Here is a 24,855-nt window from a genome sequence, read left to right on the forward strand (position 1 = left end):
TTTTTGGGGGGGGGGGGGGGGTGTTGTGGGGGAAGGGAATAAGGGCATGGACTCATTGATGGTAGTAGCTAATTGATCTCAGGAATGGCTTTGATGCCCCCCTTAACTGGAAGTTGGGTTGTTTGGCTACTGTTGTGAAGCTGGAGAGAAAGGTGTTAGAAATGGAGAGGGCTCACTGTGGGATAGAAGAGGGGGGGCCATTCGGGATGGACAGAATTCAGATTGAATCCTCAGGCAAACCATCATGTAGTTCCGCACTTCCGCTTCCGCATACTATCCTCAAGGAGGTGTATAGAGCCCTTAGACGGGAATGTTGACTTGTCAATAAAACCAAGTAATTGGTTGCGGCTCTCATTGTCCCAATTTTGGATTACAGCCATCTTGCTTTGCTAACCATGTCATGCAACTTGCAGTGTCTGTAATGGTTGGTTTACTATAGAACATAGGGGGTACAAGCACTTCCGTCCTTCCTCCTTTCATTTTTGGCTACCTCTTGTGGAAATGTACTAGGGAAGAGATTTCATGTTTGCCTAGCAGTGTAGTTGCAGATTTGAACCATGCCATGAGAGGCTTATACCTTCCTATGGAGTTGTTAAGCTTACCCACAATGCCATTGCCTGGTGACTTGTAGCCATCTTGGAAAATGGCGTTGAGGTTGTCTTTTTGCCTAGTTGAAGATGTTATGGTTGTGTCCCATGGGTGATGATATCAAGGGATCATTTATGGTTGGTCACTCCTTCAGCTTTCCTGTTGGGTTTGCGGAGGGAAGGTTAGCTTTACTGTGGGTGCATTTGTTCTTGTTGCTGTTCTTAACCTCCTTAGTTTCCCATTGTGTTTTCTTCTTTGTCAATAGAGCATTTGATATGAGTTGATTTTGTTGCCTCATCTTTCTGTTTTAGTCCTCTGGCCCTAGGTAAAGTTGAAGAACATGATTGTGTAGTTGAACCAAGTAACTGGGATAAGGATTAGTAAAATTGAGTAGTTCTCTGCTTGGGTATTCAGATTTACATGATGTTTCATCTGCCTGAATTCTCGAGCTTACGTTAAGTCCTGATTCCTGGTTGTCAAATGTATTGCTTAGTTTAAAGTTTTAAATATTGAAAAAAATTGCCTTACTTTGATTTTTTTCCCCCTTCGTTTCCTTCTACAAGAAGCTGAACTCGTGTATGTTTGCTGCTTTCTATTTCATCCATCACTTATTATTTTATATGACCTTTTGGTGTATATTATCATCCTTAGATTTTAAAAAACCTGAATTTTCAATGTTGCAAAAATATTCTTTATCCAATTTAATGTTTCTGGAAACTTCGCTTCTAGCACATAGGTTGGCGTTATCTGGCATCCCAGGGGCCAATAGTATCTGGCATGGTCGATTTGTCTGTTGATGAAAGTCCTTTGTAGACTATTAAGCAGTGTAGCACATATTAGCAAATAATTATTGAATTGGCTCAACGTCCACCACCTTGATATTCCCCCCCAAATGGTAGCAACTAGCCTACCATTGTATCTCATTTGGGTGGTCATACAACATGACTATTAGGGAAAATCTAGGAGAAAAGGCTGTAAAGTAAAGGTTTACAAACTTAGGCACCGCTTGAGAATGTTTTGTTTTTGTCGTTTCTGCGTTTTCTTGTTCCCAGAAACGGAGAAACAACCTAAAAAGCTTTTGATAAAGTTGTTCTGTTTCACCCGTTTTTAGAAACATAATTAAAAATTAATGCTTATTTACGATTCTAGAAACGACTTTGACGAAACAAATCAGACTGGTTTCGTCGTTTCTAGAAACGAATTTGAGAGAGAAAAAAAAGGTTGTTGTGCCCGATAAATCTCTCAACTATTTAAACCTAAAAAGAGGCAACCGAACCCTCTCTCCCTTTTGGGCATCCAATGATACTATTGGGTTTTTTAGTGGCATTATGTCTGCAAAAAAACTTTTCGAGAAACAGGTTTATCAAACACCAAAAAATCCGTTTTTGTTTTCGGAAACGTGAAAAGCCATTTCTGTTGTTTCTAGACACAGAAACAGTAGAAACGTTATCAAACAGTGCCTTATTGTTGTCTGCTTGACTTTACATACTCAAGTTTCCTGCTTCCCATGTGGTACCCATTAAGCAGTAGGTGCTTTCTGAATTTGTTAACCTGCCAGTCGACCATGTTCTGCTTTTTGATGGATTGTTTGATTTACCCCCTATCAATTTGTTCACTTATTTTTCTCTTTCTTTTCTATTTTAATATGATAGTTTTGAAAGAGAAGATCTCTATGTTTGAATGGTTTAAATTCTAAAACACTTTTCTACCAAGTAACAGAGGTTCAGGCGGTTGGCAGTACATATGGAACATATTTTCGTGTTACGACATTTGGAGAATCTCATGGAGGTGGTGTTGGTTGTGTCATTGACGGATGTCCTCCTCGACTTCCCCTTTCCGAAGCTGATATGCAAGCAGATCTTGACAGAAGGTAATTGAGTTAGTACTCAGAGACTTTTCACCTCAAGTTGTCCCATGTAGATGTTTACGGTTGTGATAGTTCTGCATACATGGTTTCCCCTTGTTGCTGTCTAGGAACCGGAAAATAGTATTACAGTCAATGTAGCTTATCATATATCACTAACTGGTGCTTCTTCGGAACCATGTAGATATGTAATTATACATAAATGATTGGCAGTTCAAGTTGTGAGATGTGATTTTCATTTTTATATCCAGGAGACCTGGTCAGAGCCGAATAACTACTCCAAGAAAAGAGACTGATACATGCAAAATAATTTCTGGAGTTGCTGAAGGTTAGATCTTTCCTGTCATTTCCTACTAGTTGCGATGGCTTGTATAGGGCACATGATTGATGAAAGATATGCTTGATGCAGGGATGACTAGTGGGTCCCCAATACAGGTCCAGGTGCCAAATACTGATCAGAGAGGACATGTGAGTAGTTTAATACATGGGCATATGTAATATAGGTCATGGAAATCAATATAAATAGGAACATATTGTGGATGCTTGAGTGAGAAATGGCACTCTTTATTTATTTATTTATTATTATTTATTTCTTCCTGGTACAAGTACCATGGGCATGGGGCATGTGCTCATCAATCAAAACAATTACCATTCCACCTCTTGATGATTGTCTCTTAATTGTAAAATATTGCATATGGGTGGGCAAACCTCAATATTTTATTCATAGGTAAATGCTACCTAGATCAAAGTAAAATATGTTAAACTATGTTGCTAAAACGTTGTTACATTGAATAGGAGGTCTTTGTTTTTTTCAGTTTACAATTGAGCATCAAACTTTCCTGCTACATTAGGATCCTTAAATTGGCCTGGACATCTGTCACATATACAAACACATAGTGACATGCAAAATTTAGGCTGAGCCATATTCACCCAATTATCCGAGGCTTCATCAAGCCTTCATAGCCAAATTATTGAAATTATTTATTATTTTTGCTATGATTATGTCAAGTGTTTGAATGTTTCTCCTCTTCCTTTTTTGTAAAGTGTCAACTATTTCCTCTTTTGCTGCATATTCTCAGGACTACAGCGAGATGTCTATGGCTTATAGACCTTCTCATGCAGATGCTACCTATGACTTCAAGTATGGTGTGCGATCAGTGCAGGTAACTGAATTCTTTGATCAGAAAGCAGTGGTGCATAAAAAATTCTTGAAAATTTTGTGTTCCTTAACCAACGTTTAATTTCTTCGGTATATACATGATTGTGAAATGAATACTCAGGGTGGTGGGAGATCTTCAGCAAGAGAAACCATTGGAAGAGTTGCAGCAGGAGCTGTAGCAAAGAAAATTCTCAAGAAGTTCTCAGGAACTGAGGTTAGTCGTTTGTCAAGGTTTTACTGTTTTCTTTGTAATATTTATTTTCCTTCATTCACGGTTTACCTTGTATTGAGTTTAAATGTTGAACAAAAAATTCTTTTAAGTAAATCAAGTTGATGCTGTTGATGTCTGCATGCCTATTTCTTTTGCTTGTACGGGTTTAGAATGTGCAGCAATGTTCTTACTGTGTATGTGTCTAATTGTAGATTTATTGTGTACTTAATAATGGTGCATATAAGCTTCTTTTGCTTGTAATAACAAACAAAATGTACACACGAAAAGCCACACACAGCATTGCAGACTTGTGTTAACACCTGTGCATAGATTTTCTCCAATGATTTTTTTTAATATGTTTTGATGCCTGTAATTTCTTTTCAGATTCTTGCTTATGTTTCTCAAGCGCACAAAGTTGTACTTCCAGAAGGTTTGGTTGACCATGACACCTTGACACTTGATCAGGTATGGTTAATGACTTAACGGTGTGGGTTTTAGGGTTTCTGCAGTAATTCTTTCAAAGAAATGCCTATTAAGCCAAGCCAGTTCCTTTTGTCTATCGGTGCTTGCTTCAGTTGATGTCACATAACCCTTAGGTAACCATAGGTGAATTTGAGTATGTATAGCTGGAGAAATCTATTATATGGTATTACCGTTCCTGTTGCTGTTGGCTAATATTTAACAGGAGACGCACCCACATCATTAGATTATATGAAATAAGCTTTGAAACAGGGAAACTCTATTTCCTGTAAAAGATCTGAAGAAAAGAAACCAGTTTGGTCACTTATCTTTAAGCCATTAAGGCACAGCCTTAGCATGTAATTTCTGTATTTTGCAGAATTCATGTAACAGTCTGTTTTTAAATGCCAAGGCATGAAGTTAAGTGTTCTACATCGTAAGCCTCGTGGTGATGAGGATAATCCTAACATGCATAGTTCTTTGAAACTAAATAAATACATATAGATGAGAAAATTCGAGAGGTCGGACCTTGGCACAACACTAAGGTTGCTCCATTGTGGCCTGGTGGTCACAGGTTCGAGTCGGGAAACAACCTCTCCGTGAAGCAGGGTTAAGGTTGTGTACGTTATGACCTTCCCCTGACCCCATAGTGGCGGGAGCCTCATGCATTGGGCACACCCTATATAGATGAGAAAAATGCAAAAATGTAAAGGAAATATAAAACAAACAAGAATAGATATCGAGGAAAATATATATTAACTGAAGCATTTGATCTTCAACATCTAGTGGCCCGAGGCATTTGCATTTGGGGCCCGACTCAAGCCAGCCCATGAGAAATTTGGATTCATATTTGAATTACATTTGGGCCAGCTTCAGGCTTTGGACCTATTCAAAACTTCTACTACTGTCCAAAAGAGTGTGGCTCAAGTTGCACCCCAGATTTGTATAATGTGTATCACATTCGAGGATTGGCCCTTAAACCCTGGGAATTCTCCTTGATGCTTGCCTAAAAGTAAACCTAGGGAATAAGCTTCACATTAGGGATGTCAAATTCCAGCCCGAACTGGTTGGACCGAACCAAAATGCACCAGTTCACCCCGAACCGGATCAAATGCCTACCAGTTCAGCTTATTATTATGAATGAAAACCGAACCCAAAACCAAATTGATAAAAATAAAAAAAAATAAAAAATAAAAAAAAGAAGGAATGTATATATATATATATATATATTATTCTGTTTTTAAAGAATCCACTATATGGAAAACTGATATTGAACCCATTAAGGGAATGAAAAACAAACTCTACCTTACAGGTTTTGATTCGGCATGACCCAGTACCAGAACAAAACCAATTCAGCCCGACTAAAACTGGATTAAACCAGCCTATTGACAACCCTACCTCATAGATCTTCAAACCAATGTCACCAGTTATATAGCTCGTGTGGTTCTATCAATACAGATATTTACAATTGCTTTACTTTTACTAATAAGGATGGGCCTTGGTCCAACGGTAAGGTTGCTCCATTGTGACCAAGTGGTCATGGGTTTTAAGTAAGGAAACAACCTCTCCATGAAGTGGGCTTAGTGGGGTAAGGGCCATGAGGCTGCATACATTATGACTCTCCCCAAACCCCACAGTGGCAGGAGCCTTGTGCACTGGGTGCCCCTTTTTTTTGTAACGAATGGTATAAATTTGACGATATCTTCCAAGAAAATGCTGATCCTACATTCCTGTAAAGCGCTCTTTGCTTGCACTCGTTTTAGGCTCCACCCTGCATTGACGTGGGCCCTTCCACCGATATAGAGCATAGTCTCCATTGTGAATGGAGCTAGCACCACCCATCTTTCTTGTTCTCTAAGGATTTATCTACTTCTCAGGTTTCTTGGGGTCACCATGGTGATAAATTGTCCACCCCCAAACATGACCATCTAATGTTACATACGAGACGATAGAGAGAGACTGCATGTGGCACACGGCATATGCATTTATGGCCTGTGTAACTATTTTGGGGTATAAGGACATACATACAAAAGTCCCTTAGTTCTAAGTTTGTTGCTGGCATTTCATTTTTTCCGGTTACTAACCATCTGTTTTATGTGAACATTACCAGATAGAAAGTAATATTGTCAGGTGCCCAGATCCAGAATATGCTGAGAAGATGATTGCTGCCATTGATGCTGTTCGCGTGAGAGGTGACTCTGTTGGTGGGGTTGTGACGTGCATTGCAAGGAACGTCCCCCGAGTAAGAATCAACTTGATTCAATTCCCCTATCTTGCCTCTCCCTTACCAAATCCACCCCAGGTTTTTCAACTAAATTGCTAAGCCGACAGCCTCTGTGATGCACCTACAAATTCCCCCCCTTCTCGGGTTAAGTTATCATTTTAATTTTTTATACACATAAATTTTAAGGTTTTCCAGCATTTACTTATGGATAGATTTGCTTGTATGCGGTATTTCTTCAAAATCCTGCGTTTCCATGTTATCTGAACTACTTTCCTAAATTTGTCATAATATTACCGAGTTATGGCACATTGGCACCATAAAAACAAAGCCATTGCAATCATGGTACCACTACTTTCTCTTTCATGAAATTTTAAATCTAGTCACTAAAAAAAAGGACTTTGAGGTATTGCCCAAGTTCTTTGTGCTGCATGATTTTATAATGGCAACCCTTCACTAACAAAGATAACCTCCTTATCTCTAGCCGCATTTCCTAATTAATGAAGATAATCTCCTTCTCTCGTGTTAGGGGCTAGGTTCACCTGTCTTTGATAAGCTCGAAGCTGAGTTGGCTAAAGTTGCCTTGTCATTGCCTGCAACAAAGGGGTTTGAATTTGGGAGTGGATTTGCAGGTACAGAAATAGTTAGTACTTCCTCATAGTGGATCCTCTTGTTTTTTAAGAATTACTTATTTCATCAAGTTCTATAGTTGAAAATAAATGATCAAGGGTTGGTCATTTGAACCGTAAAATCAAATAAGTTCTTCTATTTAATGGGAGCATATGTTTTACTGATGTTTTTCGATGCGTATCCTGGCAGGTACATTTTTTACTGGCAGTGAACATAATGATGAATTCTATACAGACGAGCTTGGAAGAATCAGGACAAGAACAAATCGATCTGGAGGAATACAGGTTCTCTCTCTCGCTTTGTCTCTCTATGTGTGGTTGGGGGGATGGGGAAGGTGGCTGTGTGCATCAGCGGTGTTTCCTTCTGTTGTCTTCTTCTTCCTCTTTTTTCCCTTCCTTCCCTGCCATGCCCATCATTCTTTTATTTTTGAGAATATATCTTAAAAACCCATCAATAAAAGAAATCTAAAACTACAATCTCTATTTTTTTTTTTTTCTATGAAGCCCATAGATGATATAGTCTTCCTCATAAATCACAATCCCTTCCGAAACCATTTTAAATGGCAAGATTATAGGACAAAAGCAACCCCCAAAAAACCAAAATCCAAATAAATACACTTTAACTCCAACTTTTGCACCTTATTAAAATGGACTCGTTACAACTGACAAAAATAAACACTTATTGGGTATGGCATACAAAGCAATCTAATAGTGGATTTTTTTTTAATTGGGTTCAATTCATGAGAGGTTTTCTGCATATTTTCCATTGCCTTCCTTCAATGCTCCATTATGTTCCAACGGGAAATTTTTTTCCTTGAAATCAGTTTTTTTATTTGTAAAATATAGTTTCCATTTCTTTTGGCCTGTACTTTTTTTAATTGTAAGGATCCAACATAACGTCGCCTTGGCGTCAAGGCGGTTTGTCTAGGGCCTAGGCAACTGTCGCCTTGCCTAGTTTGGAACTTATTTATGCCAAATATCATTTAACCTTAGATATTATTCATAAATAAGCAAATACCCCCTATTTAAATCCAATAAAAATAATTTTAAAATTAAATTCCAAAAGGATGAAAAGTCAACCCCCCAAAACTGGATTTTTGGTTGTATGGGCAATTTTCAACTTTCAAATGTTGGGGTTTTTTCCTCAATTCTGAAAATTTCATAAATCTGATAATGGTAAAACATTGGTAAAAACCAAAAGTGCGGTAAACCAAAGTTATAGGTTGTATGCCCTTCATATTTTTAAAGAAAAAAACTCAAAAGCAAACTCAAAATAAGCTTAAAACTTCTCCAGCCAATAGCTTGGTGCAAAATGGTCTTAACTAACTAAAACTCTGCATAAAGTAAAGGAAAACAGCTTAAAATAAGTCTGGACTCATAGAGACCCAGCCTAACTAAAACAATTTAATAATAATTAAAATAAAGAAATAAACTCTAATTAGAAGAACTAATCATGCTCCTACCTTCTACCTTTATTTTAGGCCAATAAAAGTGACCTATTAGCTACTACAAAGAAAAAAGCATTGGACCAATGACCCAACATATATAGAACCCAACCCAAGGCATATTTCCCTTAAAATAAGCTCACTTCTATGTTTTATCTGCATCATATATCATTGACCAAGATACTTCCAATTTCTTTGGAAAACATTTGGGAAATAAAAAATTTTCACTTTTTAGTTTTGTGTATTTTATTTCAGTAAAACATTTTTTGTTCTATGATATGTATTCCATTCGAACTTGTTTCCAAGCAGTTCCTTTAAGATATTTTACCACCAAAACAATTGGGGTCCAAGGGGGGTGGGGAGTGGTTGTTTTGGATATAATTGCACTTATATTTTCCTGTTGTGATGAGCAGGGAGGGATATCTAATGGTGAGATCATAAGCATGAGAATAGCTTTCAAGCCGACATCTACAATCGGGGTAAGATTAATTTCCAGGTGAACTGTTTTGTTTCCCTTGAACTTTGACTGTTATTTAAGTAGGAGTCAGATACTTTGTGGTTCCAGCAAGGCACTGTTCAGTTGGTACATGTGTTCTCCCAGTTATGCAAGCTTTCTCGTCATATGGGCCAATGACTCCAGATCTTGGAGACTCAATTTTCTGCAATCTACACATCCACAAGGAACATAGTATTGGTTCTTTTCCCTTTCCCTTTTCCTAATCAGTTAAGTACTGGGTTTAAAAGACCTCGCAGGTGTTGGACAATATATGGGTCATGCCACTGGACACTCTGCCTAGCCTCACATGCATGAATATTGAGTTAGAGAGCATAGATAAAAGGAATTTCTGGCTTGTTTTGGGCTACTTGTACCTCTCAAAATTGTTCATATTCGTCTTTTATTTATTGATATTGATTATATGATTGTTGGGCAATGTAATGGTTTTGCAGAAGAAACAGCATACAGTGACTAGAGATAAACATGAAATAGAACTTATAGCACGAGGACGTCATGATCCTTGTGTTGTCCCAAGAGGTATTTTTGTTCTTCGTAGATAAAAGTTCCTTTTATTGGTGATTGCTTGTTCTTCCTATGAGTAAACAAAAAGTTGTATTAATTGTGTTTTAGTTGCTTATCTGGTTGGTGGTTAAAGGTGGGTCTTGAATCCAGCGAGGACATGAGCTCCTGGGCTTTTCAAACCCAGCAAGCTAGTGTCTTCATCCTTTCATCCCTGTTTGATTCCTGTTATTTACTTTCCTTACCCCCAATTCATTATTGATCATTGTTCTTGATTTTTTCTGTATTCCAAAAGAATCAGTTTCTGTTATCCTTAATTGTTCATGTTGGTTGGTTTGGTGGTTGTGGTGCAGCGGTGCCGATGGTGGAAGCCATGGTGGCACTGGTGCTCGTGGATCAACTAATGGCACAGCATGCACAATGCGGGTTGTTTCCCTTTAACCCGGCCCTACAAGAGCCCTTGGAATTTCCAAGGCTTGAGCATGCTGGACTTTCCATTTGAAAGTTGCAAAATGGTAGCAGTCTGCCTACTTAATTCTCTGGTTCAGCTTTCCAAGAATTGTCATTTCGTAGGTATATTATAGTATCGGTTTGTAAATGGTTTTGAGATTGAACAGTGTAGTGCTCTTTTTCCTTTTCCCCCCATCCCAACCCGCAATTCTCTGGAGAAGAGATTGAATGTTTTGCTATTGTGTTCCTACTGCTTTGTTGAATACAATCATATTTGAAATATTTAAAAATTAAAGCTTGTAATGTATCAGGTCTGCTTTCATGCTGTAATCTATGTCTCAGAAAATTAGATTGATAATATAATACAGATCTCCTTATGGTCAGGTAGGAGAGAGAGTCCGAGAGGGCATGTACTACTGGCAGTATGTACATCATTTTCTCTATAATCATCTATTTGTTTCCTATGGAAAGAGTAAAAAAAGACGATCCAAGATCCACCAAGCTGATAGCTTGAGCTTTGTACCAAATCAGCCCTTTTTCATTCTTATTGTTTTCTTTACAACTCCCATACCCAGATTTTGATCATGTTTTAATTCCTTCTCAGTTGAAAACCAATTGAGATAGGAAATTAGCATTTGGATTACCAATTTGAATTTGTACTAGGAAAATCAACTAAGGCCATTTATTTTGGAGATTAATGGATAGATTTGAAAAGCAGGATATAACTCCAAATGATTTTTATTTGATTTAATAAAAACGTATGGCAGAGTATCTAAAGTAGATTGGTAGACCGTAGAAAAGAAAGCGGTCTACGGATTAATTAATGATAAATATGTAAGAATTGTCATGGACAAACTAATGAATTTTAAATTACAGTTGGATTGCATTTAAGGATTAGCTTAGAAGTCCCATCTATTTGTATCAAACATTCAAACGGTTTTTTTTCTTTCTTTCTTTCTTTCCTTTTTCTTTTTTTTTTTTTTTTTTTTTTTTTTTTTTTTTTTTTTTATTGACGACGAAAAATTAGATTAGGGAATAGAGGGAGTACAGCATTTCACATGAGTGGAAGTGGTTGATCTACCGTTTGTCATAGTTGCCTCAGCTATAGAGGCAAAGGTATCAGTTAAGCCCACATAAAAATCCTAACATGTTTGTGTTTGATATTAACAAAAATAAAATAAAATAAAATAAAATAAAAATAAATTAAAATAAAAAGGGAAGAAGAAGATAGAAGGGGCGTTGTCCTCCTTAAGCTTCTTATTGGGTGTAGAAGCACTTTCGCACTCCAAGGGCCTTCTGCTTTCCATCCCTCTCTGTAAACCAAAATTTTAACACCAGAATGGTCTGTTTCTACTCATGATGCTGGTAACTTTTTTCTCCTGTCGCCTCCAATTCCATCAAGATTTCCACCACCCTATCCGAAACTCTTTTGATCAGATCGAACCAATCCCTGGAAGACCCATTGGAGAAGCAGTAATTATCTCAAGAAATTAACCATTAGCTTTAAAACTTTGAAAAAAAAAATGTAATTTAATTACATACCCTTTGGACGAATCAAACGAGATGCCGACCCTGTCCTTGGCCAGCTCAAGCGCCAAACTAAACCTATGAAGCTGCTTCGCCGGAAAGGTTACATCAAAAGATAGATTTTTTTTTTCTGTCTCATAATAACTAGTATGTTTTTTGTTAACAATATACGACGATGTAAATTCGGTGGATGGATCAATAGGTTTTGAGATGGAATATATATATATATATATATATATAGATAGATAGGTGTAATATCATTAAAGATAGGACTAAAAATTGTGAGTGAGGAAGTAATAAGTAGTATACATACCTAGATTCAATTACAAATAATAATAATAATAATAATAATAATAATAATAATAATAATAATAAAAGAGAGAGAAATGTTACCCTAAAAAACAGAATTGGGTAAATGAAAGGGAGAGGTTCTTTTAGAATTGTGCATTCCACTAAAACCCAAAGAAAAATTGATTAGAATAGCTATAAGACCAGTAATGATGTATGCAACTAAAATATTAGATCCTCAAGAAACAAAATATAAGTTAAAATTAGTATGATACAAAGTTGTTGCTATTGTGTAGTGATAAAACTAGAAAAGATAAAATAAAGAATGTACACATTAAAAGTAATTTAGGAATAGCTCTAACACATGAGCTGAGAAAAAATAGTTTAATGGTGGCATCAAACATGTACATTGAAGATTTCTAAATGCACGAGTAAGGAGTATTGGAGGGGTGATATAATTCATATTGGAGGAGCTAAACATGCAAGGGTTATACCTAGAATAATTTGGTGGTAAAAAGCCAGCAGGACATAATTGGTTCAAGCTCTTCTTTGGTGCTAAGGTATAGCTATGAATAGTTATAGAAGAATCTGACCTATATTTTTCCTAGTTTTAGGATTTTTTTATGATATTTTTTTTACTTTTAAACATATCTATTAAAAGGCTGGCATGAGTGATTCCACAAGGAGTGGCTGTTTAGGCCTTCTTTTTTGATGTTGAACTCAAAAATAACAATTCCCAAAATAATATCAAATTCTTGCAGAGAAGTGAAGTACATGTTAGAGCTTTTATGTGGGTTTAACTGATACCGATTGATCTATTAGGTCCAAGCAGTTATAGAATCATTCTAATTAGGAAACTCTTAGCTCTTTCCATTGTGAGAGTGGAATAGCGTTTTAGGGATTATATTAGAATTAGAATACTGCCGGTCCATGCAGCTATTACTTAATGTCTTATTGGTTTTGGGAGCACAACTTTCTCACAAGAGCAAGTGCATAGAAAGAGAGGCAACCCTAGAGTAAGAGGTTGCAGAAGATCTCAGTAGAAGGACTTCACTTGCGTAGTTCATCATTGTCATTTTCATGGGAGTAATGTTTAACCACATGGGACAGAGGTTCATGATCTATGCTCATAGGGCTTCTAAACTTATACAAGTACTTCTCTATTCCTATTTATGGTTCATGTCATGGATGTCCCATTGATCATTATAGATATGGAAAATCTATATGGTCATGTATTTTAAGATCTATGAAGAGAATATTTTATTGATCTTAGTTTAAGGACTATACTCATGGTTAAATCTCTTTTATGATTCTTGTATTGTAAATACTATAGGGTTATTCATATATTTAATATGGTAAAGGATCCCCAATAATTAGTATCAGAGCCAACCTTATGGTGTTAGAATAAAAAAAAATTAAAAAAATTTTGATTTTGTGTAGGTTTTGGGTCCCAAATCATGGAAATTACAATTTTATTATCACTTAAAGGTCCCGGATTGAAAAACTTTCTTCACGAAAGTTGTAGAGGACGAGAAAACAGTTGCGACGGTATGCCACACGTTGCCAGAAACCTTTGGACGCATCTGCATGTCCCATCGGAAACCGACAGCCAGAGGAGAGAAAAAAAAATCCAAAAATCTTCGTCAGGTCAACTCGGTAGGGTTTCCGAGTTAACTCGGTGATGCAGTGAGTTAGGTCTTGACCCAACTCTATTTGACCCGATCAAAGGTTGATCGAATTGGTTGACTGTTGATTGGGTCATTGACCACCTGAGTCGAAGACCAAATTTTGACCTGGATACCCGACCCAGAAACTCAGGGTTTGACCCGAAGGTGATAGGTGCGGATATGATCGAATAGGGTTAAACCACTTCGGCCGAACCGATTTGTTTTGGCAAACCATATAGATTTTGACCCATTTTTCACCTTTTTTTCAGAGCCAACCCTTATGGTGTTATAATCAAGAAAAATTAAAAAAAAAAATTGTTGGGGATCCTTTATCATATTAAACATACGAATAACTCTATAATATTTAGAATACAAGAATCATAAAAAAGATTTAACCATGGGTATAGTCCCTAAACTAAGATCAATAAAGTATTCCCTTCATAGATCTTAAAATACATAACCATATGGATTTATCATATCTATAATAATCAATGGGACATCCATGACATGAATCATAAATGGGAATAGAGAAATATCTGTGTAAGTTTAGAAGTCCCATGAGCCTAAATCATGAACCTTTATCCCATGTGATTAAACATTACTCCCACGAAGATGACAATGATGAACTACGCAAATGGAGTCTTTCTACTAAGATCTTTTGCAGTCTCTTACTTTAGGGTTTTCTCTCTTTCTGTGCACTTGCTTTTATGAGAAAGCCATACTTAGGGGTGCAAGTTTGGCCCTAACGACCCAAACCTACCCTTGGCTTGCCCTAATCCTGAATAGGGATCTACCCGAATATTTTGGCCCTGAGGGCCAGCCTGACCCTGAAATTTCTGACCCTAAGTCAGGGTCAGGGCGGGTAAGGGTTGATGTCTTCGGCCCACCCAACCGCTCCTGAACCCAGCCCTACCTTTTTAACCTGACTTTTGACCCTAGTTTTGGCCCTCCCCAGCCCTGGTTTTTGTCTGTGATGTTGACCCTGGTAATGACCCTGGTTGTGACCTGATTTTAACCTAATTTTAGATCTTGTTTGGCATTGACACCTAAAAAGACCCTAATATATCCTCTCACCAATCTCTCTCGCTTTCCTTCTACCGTAGAAGTTCTACGTTTAATAATCACTTCATTAATCACTCTCAACCGTTAGGATTTTGATATCCCACCGTATGAGTACACATTGTGTCACGCCTTCGTCCCTTAACGGACATCATTCTGCATCATTTGAGAAATCACCAATAATGTTCTCCTTTTTGTTTATATAACAATGGGAGTTATTTGTATTATTAGGATGTTCTCCTCATGGCAAGTAATTTGTGACTTTGTATTTTTTTTATCTCCTCTTTATTATTAATATTTTTTATTTTGTATTTATTTCATATTTTTTGTAGGGTTAGGGTATACCTGGCCCTTGATGGCAACCATTGATGGAAAATCAAGGTTAGGGTCAGGGCCAATCAGAGTCATCCCTGTCCGGCCCTAAAAAATCAAGGCCAATCAGGGTGGGTATGGGCTGGGCTGAACCTTGAAGGGTTGGGCTTGGGTTGAAGTTTTACGGCCTTGAGTTAGGGTCAGGGTGGGTTTGGGCCCAGTTAAGGGAACTTAGGGTTGGGATAGGGTTTTAAGAAACCCAGCCCAACCCAGCCCTGTTGCACCCCTAGTCGTGCTCCCAAAACTAATAAGGCATTAAGTAATAGCTGCAGGGACCGTCAGTATTCTATTTATAATAGAATCCCTAAAACCCTATTCTACTCTTACAATGGAAAGAGCTATGAGTTTCCTAATTAGAGTAGTTCTATAATTGTTTGGGCCCAATAGATTAATTGGTATCAGTTAAGCTCACATAAAATTTCTAACAATCTCTCACTTGGGCCACACTGATACTGATGTATTTCCATTGACACCTGGCCAAATAATCTCAAGACTGAACACAACTCAAACAAACTTTGATTCAATCAATAATCTCTACTGTTGAACAATAGTAAAAAATACACATCAATATATGACATATAACTATCTAATGTTACAAACAATAGAAAACTATCAATCCAAATCGTCTTGAAACATATATATAAGAAATTGATATCATACCTGTAATCGCATGAAATATAAATTTCCTTATATTTCCTAATTTAAAGATCAGCCTACCTTGAAAACCTCACAGGTAGTAAATTTTGATATTAATCAACTTTAGGTAAACCGCTCTTTTCTTGAATTAATATCTTACTTTGGCATATCGCCAATGGCTAATTGCCACTTCCATAGATTTAGGTTAAATACTACCATAAATCACAAACTTTGGTAAACCATCTGTAGTTAATCACCACTACCATGGATTAATGTTAAATACAACCATAAATCACAAACTTTGACAAACCGCCTGTGGTAAACCACCACTTCTTTGGACTTAGGCTACAAACCGCTATAAATCACAGACTTTGGCTAAATACTGCTATACATCACGAATCCTGACGAATTGCCACTTCTATTGATTTAGGTTAAATACTACCATAAATCACAAACTTTGGTAAACTGTCTGTGGTTAATCACCACTACCATGGATTAATGTTAAATACAATCATAAATCATAAACTTTGGCAAACCGCCTGTGGTAAACCACCACTTCTTTGGACTTAGGCTACATACCGCTATAAATCACAGACTTTGGTTAAATACTCCTATACATCACGAATCCTAACGAAATACCACAAATTACCTTGACTTATCATCAATTACTTTGGCTAAGCACTGCCAATAAACCTTATTAGGCACCACCTTTAAACTTTGGTTTTTGTCACTATGATATCTTTGATTAAATGAGATCATAAAACTCCCACTAATCAAGCATATCAAAAACCTCAATAATACCAATGTCAGAAAACATGGCTCTTGAGCACTTTGTCGATAAACTTAGGTGACATCATCTTTGGGCAAATGGCACATTTACCTTAGGAAACACACAATTGAACTGAATGTACCACTTTGGTGGGTTTCACTCATTCCTATCATGTTTTCCACATTTGAGATGAATATATGTACAGAAATGTATGCTTTAATGTGTTTCTTACACAACTAGAGAGAACACAAACAAATGAAGCATAAATGTACATAAATAATTTAGAGAATAGGATTTAAGACAAAATCATTATAAACTTAATAGGGCAACAAAATTGTTCTTATTTCCTTTCAGTTGTGCTTTGATCAGCAACAACACCTGTTTAGGTTTCCTAAGAGCTAAAACCAGATCAAGTAACCCTAAAAATCTCAAATATGAAATATACACACCAAATAACAGGGTTATAAAATTTAATATATACATCTGACAGATAAAATACACAATAAATGTACATCTAGCAGATAAAACACACAATAATCATAATTGTAACTACAATTCTATCATTTGGGCTAAAAATGCATTGCTCCTCTTATAAATCCAAATTTACTGTGAAAATACAATTAATTTTATCACATATAGGCTTAGAAACCTCTAAGTTACAGTTATTTCCAAGCGTGTATTTTCTTTAACTTGGATGACATCACCTTTGGGCAAATGTCACAAACTTTGTTGCGCTTGAAAAAACTATGAAAAAATATGATGTGCCACTTTGGTGGATTCTACCCAATCATTTCATAGTTTCATAAAAATGTACTGTGCAGTATAAAATATGCGGAAGCTCACAGATAGTTTAATTATAGCATATTTATCCATCATAGGGTATTTCAAACAAGTACAAAATGACATGAAAATGAATTTACTATATATTTCAGTCATAAATAATTTTTCAATATCATGATAATAATAAATCAATGCAAGGCTTAAAATAGTTATTTTGCATGAAAAACAATATAGTACACCGAATATATCCTTCTACTAGTAACCTAGTATATTGAATTTATCCTCCCACTAGCAACCTAGTATACTAACCTTCCACTAATAATATCCTCCCACTAGCAACCTAGTATACCGAATTTATCCTCCCACTGGTCGAGCCACATAAAACAACTTAAGGTTTATAACTCTATCATCTCACTTGGTTCAACCAGTCATAAATTAATCTATTTATTGGAGAACACACTTCGTTAAATGTGACATACATACAAACTTGTTCACATAAGCCAAAAGACAAAAGAAAACCAAACATTTTTATCAATTAATGTTCATAAATAAGTTTTCAAAGAACAATGGGAGTGTTTGAGAACTTGGCATTGAATTGATCAAAACCAATACTAATCCAACCCAACCAAATCCGAATTGATCCAATCGGAATACAAAAATAACATAATAAATAAACCTATAACTTATGATCATAGCCATGAAACACTCATCCACCCTATTACCATTGATCAACTATCCAATACCTTTTAGAGCAAAAAATCTTTACTTTAAAAGCATAATACCAAACTATTAATTTGGTTATCCTAGTATAGAAAACTAGATCTTTGAGGCATATATAGACCTCCATATTGTCAAGCTACTTTTAAAGACATTCAGTTTAATAGTTCAACTCAAGGAAGAATAATCCATTCAATATATAATTAATGCATGTAACATCAATGTAATTAAAACCAATATTACATCACTAACCATTAAACGTAACCAGAGTATCAACCGAACTATATTCTCAACCTTTGGGTCTGGAATGTACTGGTCCACTCAAGTTTCTGCTATTATTGCGAGATTTCTTTTAACTTTAAAAAAATACCACCATCTTTGGATGGATAGCATCCTCTAAGTTGAGAAATCCCTATTCTATTTTCACTTGCTTTAATTTTAATTTTTCTTTAATAATGTTACTTGTGGGTGAATATTAGCAACCTTGCTTATAAGTGGGATTATTTAAACATGAACAAAATATATGTAAACGAAAACATGGACTATCATTAGCCAATAAATAAATTCACATGTTGACATGCAAGTAATATATGGGCTGGTTTTCCTTTTATTTTTTACAATTAAGAGAAATATAAATAAAAATCACAAAACTTCCATACTTTTAATTTTCACGAAACATACCATAAAAGTTAACCAAAAGTATGCTCATAATATATCAAAACAAACAGCAGGAAAAATTGGACTCAACCCAAAAAACTAGGGTGAAAATTTTCTCACTATTTGCCCGTACAAGCCATTTGAAGTTACAAGAAAATGGATCAAAATCAATATAGTTTGTCAGACCAAACCGATTCGGCCCAAGTGGTCTAACCTAGTTCGATCATATCCACACCTATCATCTTCAAGTCAAACCCCGAGTTTCCAGGCCAAAATTTTGTCTTCAGCCCAGGTGGTCAATGACCCAGTCAATGGTCAACCGATCTGATCAACCTTTGACTGGGTCAAACAGAGTTGGGTCAAGACCTAACTCACTGCATCGTCGAGTTAACTTGAAAACCTTACCAAGTTGACCCGACGAAGATTTCCGTCGTTTTTTTTCCCAGTTTCATAAAAAACAGTAGTAGTGACAGACACAATATAAAAAGCAAGTTGGTCTCTCTTTTGCTGTTTCTAAATAGGCTATGATCTTTACATACAACACAGTAGTTAGAATAGAGCTTTGAAACTTCCTTTCTTAAAGGCCATACTACCTAAGTACTACCAATCTCGAATAATAAACACCACAGCACAAACTGAGACTCGGCCAGAAAGATACAAATTGGATATCATACTACGAGCTATAATTAATTTATAGATTTGATCATCTACTTCTTCCACCATCTTATCTTCTAATACCTGAAGTATTATAACTGAATACTTGGGCTTGATGTTCTCTCAGCATAGACCCTATATGGTAAAGGAAGTTTGTGTCCTATCCTATCTTTTGCAACCCTAATCTAAGATTTTAAAACCAACCTCCTACATCAGAGAAACTCATCACCTTCCTTGGAAGACGAAAACTTATCCCCCAAGACAAAATACCTCCTCTTCACTAGTAAGCCTTGATTTGAAAAATAACGAGGCCAATAACAACCTACAAATTTCCAAATAAGGAGCTTTGAACGATGTCTAACTCCTATAAGGTGAATCTTCAATGTCCATCATCAGAGATCAAGGATTTCTAAAAGTACCAAGATAAGATATCAGGGACAATGGAAGTGTGGGTGTTTGATACAAAAACAACGCCTAAAAAGCTCAAATGGCAGTCAGTTATAAGTAGGATTATGACATTAGAAGATGACCATCACCAAAGCAAAAAATCCATGCTCAACAGCACATGGAGGGAAGACTTCCAACATCTCTCTCTCCATCAGTTCTTGCATCAATCTTAGAAGGATGAAATTCATAAGACTAGAAAATAGAATAGCATTATGGATATGTTAACCGTTGAGACATCATCATTCATTCAAGATTAGATCCTCTGTGTAGGAAAGGACTAAGTGGGGTTTTTTATTTCTTCTAATAAATATAGACAGTCTGTAAACCACACCTTCGTAAGGAAAAAAGTTGCTCATATTTATCATAGTGGAAATTTAAGCACTAGTAGATATGTTCAGTTATCGCAGAAAAAGAACCCATCATGCATTTTTTTTTTTTTTTTTACAGTACAACACAGCAAGAAGCAAAAGGGAAAAACAAAGAAGAAACATAAACAAACAAGATATATAAAGGATTACTAAGCCATTAAATAGTTGCATAATAACAAATTCAAGTAGAGTAGATAATCCCTGCACCTCCAAAAGAAGGACCTTAAACAGGACTTAAACAAATATTTTCGGAACTGAAACAAGTTCAAAGGAAATTAAACAGAATTGTCTGATAATTATTTGTGCTGAAAAATTCAGAAAACTTCTCATGGAAGTTCAACCCAACTACCATTGATGGACAAAGACACCACCACTTCGGAGAGCCCTGAAGAGGTCCATACAGTCTCCATGTGTGTCATCTTGGTCATGTATGCTGTCTGAGCAATGAAGAAAGAGCTCGTCAACAAGGCATATGGCTCCATCTTTTAACAAATCAAAAAGCAGCTTCAATTCTACACCTTTTGCATTCATCTTCAGCACCACAAAATCTTCAGCTGCTACTGTTTCTTTGAACCAAACAAGAAAATCAAACCCTTCATCCAACAATGGACTCAAATGTCCAACAGGACTGGAAGTAACCTTGTTCCCAGCTAGACCAGGGTAATAAACAAAAGTGATACCAGGCTTTTTGACATAGCTAGCTAGGACAGACGTGTCATGATGAACAATATAAACATCAAAGCCTCGGGATTGTGCAGGGTACAAGGGGAGGGACAAATTCTTGGTGCTGAAATTTGTGTAATCCCCTGCACCTACATCTATGTAAATCAACCGCTTCCTAGAAGAGATATCCATGAAGTGGGGTAAAAATGAAATTTTTTCTTGAATTCCAGTTCCAACTGGTTTTTCATCTGAAAGAGGCTCCAAGTACTCCATGAAACGTTTGTTGTTTATAATGGATGGGCATTCATCCGGGAGCTTATAGTTCTCAAAAAAATTGACACCATCAAATCTTTTCTTGAAAACAACCAATGTAAAGAAGTCGAAATCACGTACATCAATGACCCTAGAACTTTTCAGGAATGATGAAACAGGAGTAGCAGACTTTATCAAGCTACTTGGGTTAGAACCACTGACACGCACAAGCATAGCTCCAATACCGCCCGGTCTCAAGACACGCTCAATCTCAAGCACAAGAAGAGCAGGGACGGACACCCTATCAAGAGCTCTGGAGAAAACAAAATCGAAAGAATGGTCCTGAAAATTGAGCCCATAAATGAGCCTTTTCCTCGCAAGAGAGAAAAATGGGTGCCGGTCGGCCGCAAGAGCATCAGAGAAGCCCAAGCTCTGCAATGCCGAGACAGCCGAGGCCGACCCATCTCCGACACAGAGAACTTTGGCACCAGAATGCAACAGTTGGTGACCCATTAGCTCCTTAAACAAATGGAAGGTGAAGTTGGCATTTTCCTCGCAGGACACCACTGAAAGGGTTGAAGGTATAAAAGGAATCACATAAGTAGACATAGGTTTCAGGAATTGGCCGCCAGGAAGAAAATGTGTATCGGAAGAAGCAACAACAACATCATCATTTGGGGCGCAGTCACCAGAGACCACGGCAAGGAGCTGGGCGGGCTCGTCATCGCGGAGCTGAAGCAGAGGTATGATCGTTATAGCTGAAACGAACAGAAAAGCGCGAAAGAGCACCCGCCTAGCTAAAGACCCATGAAGAACTTGCAGTCTCAAGGCACTAGAAGCCATTTGAATTCGATTCTGCGTATTAGCGTTTTGAGTATCGATTGGAGTTTGAGTTACCAAAAATGACATAAGAAAGCAGATCTTTCCCAAACCCAGGTTCCCAATCCCCGATCAGATCGATGGAGATAGGATCTGAGAAAGAGATTTGTGGGTTTTCCCTTACCACAAAGGGGTAAATCAAAAGCTTGCTCAAAAGAGAGGACTATAACGAACAAAGAGAGATCAACAAAAGGGAAAGAATTAGGACTTAGCGAGTGCAAAACCTGGAGGAGGTGTGATTCCCACCCACGAGGAGACCCTGAGATTTTTGGACGCTTAACCAGACGCTCCTTGGAACCCTTCTGGGCATCGGCTCGAACCAGTAACGGTACCACTCTCCAACCATCTTCTTCATCATCTTCGAAGCACCGACCGCATCCTTCTCCCTCCTTACATCTTAGTACGTGTACAATCTACAGAGAAAGAGTGGGAGATTGAGAGAGTCCACCAGATTTCAAAACACTTCCGAGCTCCTTTCAATTCTTTCTTTCGCAATCCAGATTCCACAGTGGGAAAGTGAAGTGAAGAGTTGGGATGGATCTCATAAACTCATCGAGTCGACACCTTTATCAGCTAAGTACGAGACTTAAAGATTATGATATACTCTTGGCCTCTTGGGTTGTAATTAGTATTATTTTATTATTAAAAAAGTATAATTAATATTAAGCAAAAGTTTCTATTCACGGCCGTGCATGTGCACAACGTCAGATGGGTCATAAATGCCCATACTGGCCATACTCCCTCCCTTTTAATTTACTTAACTTCGTATAGACACGTGGCGAGATATGAAAGGATGAATTCTTTATATTAAAACTCAGCCATTTCTGGTTTGCCGCCGCACCGAACTCCTATAGGTTTTGGTTTGGGGTAGGTTTCTTTTTTGGTTTCTCGAATCGGTTTGATTTCAATTTATCATGTAAATGTACTCAAAAGTATGATTTTTTTTATTTTTGGGTCTTTTAGAAGTTTCAATGCTATCCCGTCTTTGAAATATGATCTAATAAATTCATATTAATTTCAATACAATTTGATTTTGATTATGTTCATAGATTTGGGCTAAATTTTGTTGACTCACCCTTACTTACGGAAATTCTTTATCCTTACGTCGATTAATGAATAGTAATGACCAATCTAAATAGACCATAATCATGTTTTAACTCTTAATTATTTGAGGGGAGAAAGAATCCTACCAATCTGGTTTTGACTAGACCCAAACATAGATAGACATGAAAAGATCATGCTGTCCTCTCACCTTGTATACTGAAGATGCTGCTACATGTTCCTCCATTGACCCTATGTGTCGAGACCGGTTCAATTTTCAATCCCAAATTAAAAATTCTTGCTCCACCCACAACAAAAGTGAATAATAGTTTGATGAATTCCTTTACCAAATCCCATGCCATGGATCATGGATCATGGATCTTAGATGCATGGTGCGAGACGAAAACGATTAGGTATTAGGATATATCAAGACATTGACCATAGCCAACGATTAGGCTTAGGTAACGACATGATCACATGAAATAGACAAACCCCCTTTCTTGTACTTCATTTATTTGATGTGAAAGTAGGGTAGACCGTTATATGATTGGGATTTATCTAGTCACATTCATTTATAGTATTTTGTGTTAAAAATTTAGGAATTTTTTCATTTTTATCTTCAAAAATCAAAACCATAGTTGAAAAATCTGTTTAACTAGAAGTGCCATCTTCGTTAAAATTCAAATTTTGAAAAACCCTGATCCAAAGTCATTTAGACTTTGTCTAAACTCCAAAGTAAAAGATAATGAAACTCAATCATAAATCATCCAAGGCAAATAAGACTCTTATCAAAAAAAAAATCAAATAAGGCTTGATAATATCATAATTTTTATGTGTGTATATGTGTGTTGCAAATCTGCAATGTCTTTGTTTCGACTAAAGAAAGTCTTTCCTTATTGACATTTATTTTAATTCTCAATTTTTCGACTTAGTTGACAAAGTGAAAACCCATTTGTTGAAATTTAAGATTGTGTTAAAGAAAAGCTAACCAACTTAACATGAAATGGAAGATTAGCTACAAAGGGTCCACTAGCAAGACTGGTTAACACATGTAATTCCTCATGTAAAATGTTATACATCTAGTGGTAATCAAGGCAAGAATATTACATTAAATGAACTTCTTATTAAAGAAAATGATGCAATAGAATGAAATCTAAGTTGCAGTAAAAGAAGATTTTTGGAGATTTAGATTGACTAATGTGGAGTACTAGAAGGTCGTTCCTCCAAAAGGGGAGACTTTTGCATAGGTTTTGTTCTTTTGTTTTGTTTTGTTTTGTTTTTCTCTTTCTTCTTTTTTTTTTTTTTTTTTTTTTAACAATGGGTATTTAGGCCTTTGGTTTGACTAGTTCCGCGGGTCCATATTGACCCTACAACTGCATGAACTGGATCATACCAAGGTTGAATGAGAACCATTCAATTTTCACTGAAAGCAGTGAAAAGCACTAAACACCCATGTGAGTGGCCCAAGGTGTACCTAGTGGGAGCATATGTTTTGCTGTTGAATAAGTTGTTAATTATAAATGTGACAAGTGTTGTAATAAGGTTGAATCTAAATTGCATTTGTTTCTCTCTTATGATATGGCAAGAAGTTTGTAGAGTTTCTTTCTTTGAAATATTTGGAGCTCATTCTGACTAAATAGGCAATTTAATCATAGTTGGACCCATGGTTTAAAGTATCTCTGATACCGATACGATACCCTCCGATACGTATCTTAAATTTAGTTGATCGATACGATACACACCGATACGATACATGGAACTTTTAAAATCCTTTCGTATCGATATATATCCTGTGATACATATCGATATGCACCAATACACTATTGATACGTACTGATATTTTATGAAAAATATAAAATCAAGGTGAAATATACGTTTCGGTATGTATCAGTACGTATAGGTGAGTATTTGTATGTATCGATCGGTACGTATCGATGAGTATCAGTACATATCAGTGAGTATCGATATGTATCGATCAATACGTATCGATGAGTATTTGTATGTACCGATACAGTGTGCTACGGTTATATAATGGCCA

At 36.6% G+C, this 24,855-nt stretch overlaps 2 protein-coding genes across 2 annotated transcripts in view; one reads left to right on the forward strand and one right to left on the reverse strand.

The window, feature by feature from the left end:
- LOC122057874 (chorismate synthase 1, chloroplastic) overlaps nt 1–10,371 on the forward strand; it is an 11,158-nt gene extending 787 nt beyond the window's left edge. Inside the window, exons 2-13 of the mRNA XM_042620215.1 lie at nt 2,308–2,458; nt 2,704–2,780; nt 2,862–2,920; nt 3,532–3,615; nt 3,733–3,825; nt 4,207–4,287; nt 6,392–6,523; nt 7,032–7,134; nt 7,322–7,416; nt 8,990–9,055; nt 9,525–9,609; nt 9,945–10,371. Coding sequence (XP_042476149.1) covers nt 2,308–2,458; nt 2,704–2,780; nt 2,862–2,920; nt 3,532–3,615; nt 3,733–3,825; nt 4,207–4,287; nt 6,392–6,523; nt 7,032–7,134; nt 7,322–7,416; nt 8,990–9,055; nt 9,525–9,609; nt 9,945–10,093 — 1,175 coding nt within the window. The 3' untranslated portion in view covers nt 10,094–10,371. The remainder of the gene's footprint in view (nt 1–2,307; nt 2,459–2,703; nt 2,781–2,861; nt 2,921–3,531; nt 3,616–3,732; nt 3,826–4,206; nt 4,288–6,391; nt 6,524–7,031; nt 7,135–7,321; nt 7,417–8,989; nt 9,056–9,524; nt 9,610–9,944) is intronic.
- Nucleotides 10,372–20,104: 9,733 nt separating this feature from the next.
- LOC122057026 lies at nt 20,105–22,348 on the reverse strand. The gene has a single exon (XM_042619010.1). The coding sequence runs from the start codon at nt 21,804–21,806 to the stop codon at nt 20,328–20,330; it is 1,479 nt and encodes a 492-aa protein (XP_042474944.1). The 5' UTR covers nt 21,807–22,348; the 3' UTR covers nt 20,105–20,327.
- Nucleotides 22,349–24,855: the final 2,507 nt, after the last annotated feature.

The sequence above is a fragment of the Macadamia integrifolia genome, chromosome 12 (assembly GCF_013358625.1).
Source record: "Macadamia integrifolia cultivar HAES 741 chromosome 12, SCU_Mint_v3, whole genome shotgun sequence".
Classification (NCBI taxonomy): Eukaryota; Viridiplantae; Streptophyta; class Magnoliopsida; order Proteales; family Proteaceae; genus Macadamia; species Macadamia integrifolia.